Source organism: Pollicipes pollicipes, unplaced genomic scaffold (genome assembly GCF_011947565.3).
Source record: "Pollicipes pollicipes isolate AB1234 unplaced genomic scaffold, Ppol_2.1 Scaffold_7261;HRSCAF=8764_pilon_pilon_pilon, whole genome shotgun sequence".
In the NCBI taxonomy this organism is placed as follows: domain Eukaryota; kingdom Metazoa; phylum Arthropoda; class Thecostraca; order Pollicipedomorpha; family Pollicipedidae; genus Pollicipes; species Pollicipes pollicipes.
Window position 1 is genome coordinate 41,391,151 of NW_023597054.1, and position 7,970 is coordinate 41,399,120.

The 7,970-nt window shown below is 48.8% G+C and overlaps 1 protein-coding gene across 1 annotated transcript; it reads right to left on the bottom strand.

Moving 5' to 3' along the window:
• Positions 1-248: 248 nt before the first annotated feature.
• LOC119113272 (protein Star) lies at positions 249-7,747 on the bottom strand. The gene is made up of 7 exons (XM_037237629.1): positions 7,722-7,747; positions 6,723-6,810; positions 6,173-6,384; positions 5,766-5,843; positions 5,184-5,300; positions 3,132-3,350; positions 249-708 (listed from the first exon to the last, which is right to left on the bottom strand). The coding sequence occupies exons 2-7, from the start codon at positions 6,805-6,807 to the stop codon at positions 526-528; spliced, it is 894 nt and encodes a 297-aa protein (XP_037093524.1). The 5' UTR covers positions 6,808-6,810; positions 7,722-7,747; the 3' UTR covers positions 249-525.
• Between the last annotated feature and the right edge of the window lie 223 nt (positions 7,748-7,970).

Here is a 7,970-nt window from a genome sequence, read left to right on the forward strand (position 1 = left end):
CTTGTCGTCCCGGCTAGCGGTTTCCCTGTACCTGGCGACGAGCCGCGACGCCCAATACGAAGCTCGGCTTCACACCCAGCTGTGGGCGATGACCGGCTTCCGCCGCGCCCGAACGGCCGTCTGCCAACCCCAATCCGACGGCATGGTGGAGCGCCTTAACTGCACCATGAGGACATCCCTTACCGCTCGACGTCAGCTGCGGCGGGCGTCGCCGCCCATCGTTCTCCAGGCTATCCACGATTCTGCACCGTGCCGAGCGCGAGTGACCACTCACCGTCTGCTGCTGTGACTGGCGGCCGTCTGCTGAGGCCGAACACAGGTGTGGATGGCAGTCATCGCCGTTGTAACGCCGGTTTATTCCGAGCCATAGCTCATTTTGTATCTGTGTGATAGCTAGCGACATCTCTTGAGCCATTTCGCGACACCCTGCACGTTGGCCACCGATATCCGAGTTTGAATGTGTGAATCTACCATTACCTGAGAGGACAAGCAAATAAACTGGAAAAAATGCCCTGTAACAACGGATCATGATGTAATAGCTCTAGCATACTCAGAGCCATTTTTCACGAATATTAAGTCCGTCTCCAGTCTATGTACAAGCAGGTAACCATTTTCAACCATTAAATTTGTAATCGGTTGTTCGTAAATCGGGTTGAAGCTGCCGTCATTGTTCTGGACTCCCGGCTGTACGTACTCCACCATCACGATCTGCAACAAAGCAGTGTGCGCGGCAACTGTCAGCGTACGCTCTCTCTCAAGCGCTGCATGGGCTCTGGACACACGCGGCAGTGAGGCGCCTTGGCATTGTGCTGTGTGGAACGTACGAGTTGGTGGCAGACGGAAGCATTACGTGAATTATCAGACCAAAACACGAGGAAAATAGGCTTTGCAATGATATTAGTGCATTAAAATGCACATCCTCCATGATGATTCAGAGGCAAAAGACTCATTAATTCGGTGTTTTTGCGCTAATTAACGCACCACATTGCTTGACAACTCGCTGTCTCTAATATATATATATATATATATATATATATATATATATATATATATATATATATATATATATATACATATATATATAATAACTAATAAAATCCCTAATATCTAATACCTAACATATAGTCTCTAACATCTGAAATAACCAATGTTTGCTCTATAGCTTCGTTTAACCAACACCTCCTTGCATAACGAAAGGTCGCGAAGTCATCGTAAGAGCTCTGAACTCATAAGACCAAAATCGTTTCCATGAAAATACATTCGTCCTGTTTTCTTCTTATGCTCATACCTGATGCCATTTTACCTGGTACCTCACATTTCAATCGCGTCATTCCCTCCAAATACCTTCTAGACGACAGAGGGTGGCGGCGAGGGTCTTAGACAGCATGGTATGAGTGGTCTTATAAGGCCTTATGTAAAGATATGAACTCCTTCAGAGTGCTAAATAAGAACCGTTTAAGATTATCTGAGTGATGAGTGTGCAGACTTCTCTGAAACCATTCAAATGTTATTTGGGGCCATTCTGAGACGGGGTGATGCGTTGAGAATATATGGCCTCCCCTCTTTGAAACCAAACAAACCGGACGCAAACCTTGTTCGGAATATTGGCTACAACAAAATTTACGTTATTGAAAACGACCTTTTTACTTTGACTTTTAATGATGTTTGTTTTTGTTTTAATTTTGAATGCTAAAGAACGTGTCACACTTTTCGTGGCATATTACAAAAACATCTGCTGAAACCTCAGGAACAGTTATGTCTGCTATATAATGAGGGAGTTGATTGTGAGAGTGCGATATTTGGAGGCTATCACAAAAGTCCTCCGCGATGGATGCACTTGACGAACTTATAGTGCACGTGCTGCTGGAAGTTGTACTTTGGCCGCAAAAAACACAATACAACATTTATTCGACTAAATTTCAAGCACTCAAAGCTGGTCAGATGTAGTAACTACCATGACACGCCAAACAGCAGTGTGCACCAGGCTTCGGAATAGGGGGGGGGGGGGCACAAGTTAAATCGAATTCAGCCTGCCTTGCGTGGCGTTAAACAGCAGCACATGTTCTCGATCTTCTTATTCTTACGCGTCATCTCAGCGCCCACAAACAATCGGGTTTTATACAGTTGGAGGCATTCAGAAATGGATTGCCTTCTTGTAGTTTCGCCACCTGAAAGCACTGAAACCTTGTATCTCGATTGCCGACCAACGAAAACGCTTAGCATTTCTCCAAAGCACTCTCTTAAAGCTTCTTACGGGGCAGACTACAACTGTCACGCGGTCTTGGAATTTTGCGTTAGATACAAGACAGACGGTTGGAAAAAAGTTCAGCCTCCGCTTAAAAGTATGCAGCAACTATAGCCGAAAAAGTCGAGTGCCTTTCATAACCTGCCCTACACGAATTGGGTGAAAATATTATTGAATAAATATTATTGACAGGCCATATTTGGGCAGGCCTCCGGAGTAAATCGCCAGAGGCCATGTTGCTGTGACTCACTGGAGATGTTCGCATCTGTTATCTTCTGGCACCTGTTTTGGCAAATAATACCCGTGGGACGGACGTTCCAGCCGTCCCGCCACCTGTCACGCATCTGACCTCTAAGGTCAACTGCAATAGGTCAGCTCTCTCAAGTTTGTGTTGGAGCTCTGCAATGACCATCTTTTGCGGTCTTTTCAGCACAATGTAGATGAGTTTTGGTATCCCGAAGCTTCCAGTCTTGCGATCCTGCATCTGGCAGCAAGGGCCGGACGCCAATAACTGGCCAGGCACTCGGACTCATTTAAGAACTTATTAATTGCTTCCATTTAACGCCTTTTTGTTTACAAAAATGGCAGTCTTTGGCGTACAACTGTTCTCAATAGCTGGATAGTACCTGCACTTTAATGTCAGTTGCACGTTGTCAGAGCGCAAAAGTTACGCTACCCAGCCTTGCTTTAGATAATGGCTCTCATCCCACTGTATATCATTTAAGAACTCTTGTAACGAATGCCGGGAGCTTTGACATTGTAACTTCGAATCGCATACCTCCGCATTTCACGTAGAGGGCCAACTATGACGTAATGCACAACAGGCACTGACATGTGGCAAGTCTAGAAACAGCATCCCTCAATAGAGCAGGTGACGGAACATTACCTTGATATCGACCCTGTTCCAGGGTATGGTGTGAAGCACCAGTGAGTCGATCCCCTCCACGTCCAGGGTGAGCAGATCCAGCGTGGTGAGGTCGCAGGCCAACAGGATCGTGTAGAGCGGAAAGCACTGCTTCAGCCGCAGTTGGCTGTCTAAGTCGGCCCGCTCGAATTCTGGCTCAACGTAGGACACCAGTGTGCCCGGATTATGCTCGAAGCCAAACTGTAAAAACGGGAGACAGCTGGAAAGACACGACGGAGTGGAAGCTGGCTGGTGTGCATGGCGTGACAAAAACATTTTGCTGAAGAAGATGAGGGCAAAAACGGGAACAGATTATCAGGCACCGCTCGCCCCGTGAAGGAAAACCAGCCCCAATTTTCCCAGAAACTGCAACAGTTCGGAAGTCAAAATTTTCACAGTGCCTTGGTCTGCAGGCTACCCGAAACTCTTTTCCCAAATATGCAGACCGAAATCGATGCCGCTTGGTTCAAATCAGCTCCATGCGCTACAGCGAACCAAATCAGAAGTATTTGCGTGATTGCAGTGCTGCAGGCCGACAGCCCTGTGCAAAACAGGGGCCGTTCCCTGCATGAGCGGTGAGGAGGCTCTGTCGATGAGGAAGCCCATGGACCAGATCAGGAGCGCATGCCATGTGTCGGTGATAAAAGTCCCATTGAAGTCATGCACATTTCCATCTGGCTTTACAATCAAATTTTTGTGAGTTGTTTAACGGAGCACGGGGATTTCTAAACTTTCGAAAATGAGGCACGGATCTCATTAAAGCTGTAAAGTATCCCAGACAGTTTGCTGAAGCTCGCTATCGCCTACTGGTTATTCCGGACCGACGACGTTGACGGGACCGTTTATGGACCGTTCATGGGCCCTTAAGCGACCGGCAGTATGGGGCAGGGCTGCAGGATCGTCGAAGGAACTGATGAACGACATGAAGTTGCAATGATTTCGATGACGACACTTGTAACCTGAATGTTTTACAAAAAAAAAACAATGCGTATCTGACTCTTGTCGCATTTTTCGCAATTGCCTACATTGCATCTACAGAGCCGCGAGTCAAAAATCGCACTACACGGAGCATTCATCCGACCCAACCACTGCGACATTCCGTGAGCTTGATTAGAAGGAGTTCGCTTGGCTGCTTGCCTCGTTTCAAGGCAATGAGATGAAAAAGGTTGGGAAGCAAAGCATTGCAAACAGCGCCGCAGGTTGGTCATGACAGCATCGTCTTACTGTATCGTCCCCCAAACGCGACGTGGGTACTCGTCTGTCATAGACCAGTTTTAAATAATTCAGAATGTTAATGGTTTGGGTGGCACGGATGTCTGTGCAGTTGTGAGATGAGGCAATGATTACAGAATACCTTCCGCAAAATTTCATTAATCTATCTGGCCTAAATCACGGGGAAGATATCACTCCGATAGTGTTAGGGAGTTGGCTTAGGGACTTGATGTAACTGATCCGTTTTCGTTCCTAAGATAACCGATATAACAAAAGGTGTACGTCTCAGAGTTCTGAATTTTGAGCTTGGGCCTGATGTGCAGGCGCCAGGTTGAAAGAAGGGATGGCTCAGGGAGCTATATGTGCACAAAGGTTAATTCTTAATTTTTCTTTTAAATCTTCATTTGACTGTCTACAGTTAGGTCAGGCTGATCAAAGGTCATGTTCGTTGATGACCGGCAGAATATATTTGTGTCCAATTGTACAGTGGAAATCATTTTGACGTCAATAAGGGTCCCTATATTCAGTGTGCCATATCTTCAAAGTTTTGGGAACCCGAGGTTTGTGGAAAGGGCAACATGAAAATGGAACACTAAAAACAAGTGGGTCAATTCCAGTGATATTGTATTTTAAAAAGTAGATTTAGGTTCTTGAAAATGGTGGCGCCTCGCAAACAGCAGCCGATTAGATAATTTCTGGTTCCTCTTGTGCTCCAGCCTCATGACGTATGTATATATATATATATATATATATATATATATATATATATATATATATATACAGAGCCCCCATTGGCGTCGGCTGGACGGATGATGCACCCACCTCTTGTGGGTACCGAGCCGGGGAGACACAAGCGTTTAGCGTCACCGCTCTCCTGTGCCTCAGCAGCAGATTCTTATAGTTCCAGTCCTCGGCCTCGACAAGGACGCCGGTCCAGTCCTGCGGGCACCAGTTTTAAGAGTGTGAGAACAGGGGAAGCAAATATGGATATAGTCCATCGGGCATATTAGAGCAATGATGATTTAGGCAGAGGAGACGAACAAGTTTGCATTGTGTTCATGATGTTGCCAACAATGTAGTTGATGCTTGAATTTGTGGATTTTTGGTTCTTGGTAAGGACTGGAATCAATGCAATGATCTGCAAAACTAGGTAGCTTTTGCGTGAGTACATAAACACCAAAACGCGGACTGTTTGCACTTGCATGGATGAGTGAGTAACATTGCCTGTGGACTGTGAAGTTCAGAGGCACTTTGAGTCGCTTCTTTCCATTTAAGGCTTCATCTACTCCCCCAACCTTCCCCACGACCGCGAAGTTAGCACACCTATGCTTGCATAGATATCACGTCACAAATGCTGTTAAAATAGCCAATAGTTCTTAGAAATTGGAAAGCTTCTCGCCTTACCAAAAACCGTTCAAAGTAGAGAGTGTTGCTGTGAATTTCCCCATCGTACGCGCCTGCTTCAAAGAACGTTCCGCCTCTCTGAAAAAAACAAGAACATTTACGCTACGCAGCACGAACTGTTGATGGCAGTGATATAATCGGCGGCACTTCTCAAGGCAGGTCTTGGATGGTACCGGTGGGAGACGGTCGATGGTACCGATGGAAGGCGGCCAGTGGTACCGATAGGGGGGCGACCGATGGTACCGATGGAAGGCGGCCGGTGGTACCGGTGGGAGGTGGCCGGTGATGCCGACGTGAGGCGGTCGGTAGTACTGATGACAGGCGGCAGATGGCAGCGATGGGAGGTGGCCAACGGTGCCGATGGCAGGCAGCCACTGGCACCGATGTTGGACGGACGCACGACTGACCTTACCAGCCACCAGCCGCCGCAGATAGGCCAGCTGCCCGGCCTGAGAGGTGTCGTTGAGGTCGCCCCTCTGCAGTCGGTACGGCTGCGAGGAGGGCGCGTTGAGCAGCCGCCGGACATGCTGAACCAGGCGCGGCTCGTCCATCGCCATCCGCAGCGGCGCCCGCATTAGGTCACCGTAGGTCAGCGGCAGTTGGTCGGACATCGGGTCACCTGGCGACAGCGGCGCCTTCATTTCACGTGAGTCACCGTACCGTAAGTTAACGAACACAGGCCGCTTCCGCGTTGCCGCTGCCGTTTGCAGTTCGACCAGAGGGGTTTGATTATAGAAATGATCGCCAGTGACGTTGCTTCAAGACAAGGTTCTAGGATAGGTATATACAGCGGCATACATTACTTTAACAGTGAGTGCGTGCGTGCGGGCGCACGTATGTGTGCGTGTGTGTCGGGGCGACCACATATGTGTGTACAAGTGTGCATGTGTGATATGAATCCTTCACTTTAAAACCAATGGCGGCAAGCGGAAGGATGAGTTCAGGTTACAAACTTACGTGGCGTCAGAAACACGGAGCTGATGATGAATAAAACGGCGAGGCTGACGGCGGCAGCCGTGAGCCCTTTGCAGATGCTTCTCATCGTCTGCAAACATGCAATTATCATTAACTTTTTATTTGGTTATTTCTGTAACAGTTTAAGGTGCGAGAGTTCTGTTTTTAAGGGAGCATTTCCTCTATGCGCCTGGTTATGAGTTGCCGCATTATGCCAGCACTGGCAGCTCGCAGTCGTGGGTGGCATGAGCATCTGGGACATATTCTCATGCGCCATGACCCAGGTTACGGTTTCAAATTCATTGTCAGGTGCCGACCCTGCAAAACGCAAGACTATTATGCTTCCGATTGCTCGACATGCAGGCGCAATACTAGCAGAACGATATTTCGGTCAGGCACCGTATCTACAGCATTGTTTAAGAGTATTGCACAATAGCGTCAGACGCGGGCAGTACACTACGGGGATTTCGAGATCCCTGCAACAGCGGCCCTGACGGGTACTGAAGGCTCGTTTCCATGCCAGTTGGTGCCGGGCGCGGACGCAGGTTCTGTTTGGACCCTTCTGGTGAGCGTGCGCGACGCCCCCCCCCCCCCCACCCCCGGTGGCACTCCATGGATCTCCTTGCTTAGCACGAGCTACCAAGAAAGTATCTGATTGTTACCTTTGTGCCCTAAAATGTGTTATATCTGTCTGGTTACTGGTGTGCCGCCAACAATAAGAAGAAAAATGATAATAATGTAACTTGTTTCACGCCACCAGGTTGGTACACAATTTTGCACACGCAGGTATAAAAAACACACACACAAACACGGAGCAAGACAGCAGGCAAGACACTCGAACTTGCTTGACTTATCAGAGGACCTTACCCAGGGTCAAGGCCTAATTTGCGCATTTGGTGGCGATCGCGGATAAACCGACCCAGGTGGGCGATGAGGATGTCCCGAACATCTCGCCTGCTAACTACCACGAGGTTCAATCCACGAGACGGTACCTATACTCACAGCCTTGATAAGCCTGACTGCTGTCCTCCCCGTCAGCTAGCACCGGCCTGGTGAGATGTTCTTGGCGTTCCCGCCGTGTCACGATCAGTTAATAGCACCTGCACAGTGGACGCTGGTCGGTGGCTGCCGGCACCGGACGCTGACACCGCGCGGCAGGGTTGAGCAGCGTCTGGCGGCGGCTGCGGCGCTGCGAGCGCCGGCTCTGCATCCCGAACATCGGCCGGTCAGCGACCCTGACTGCCGGCCGCC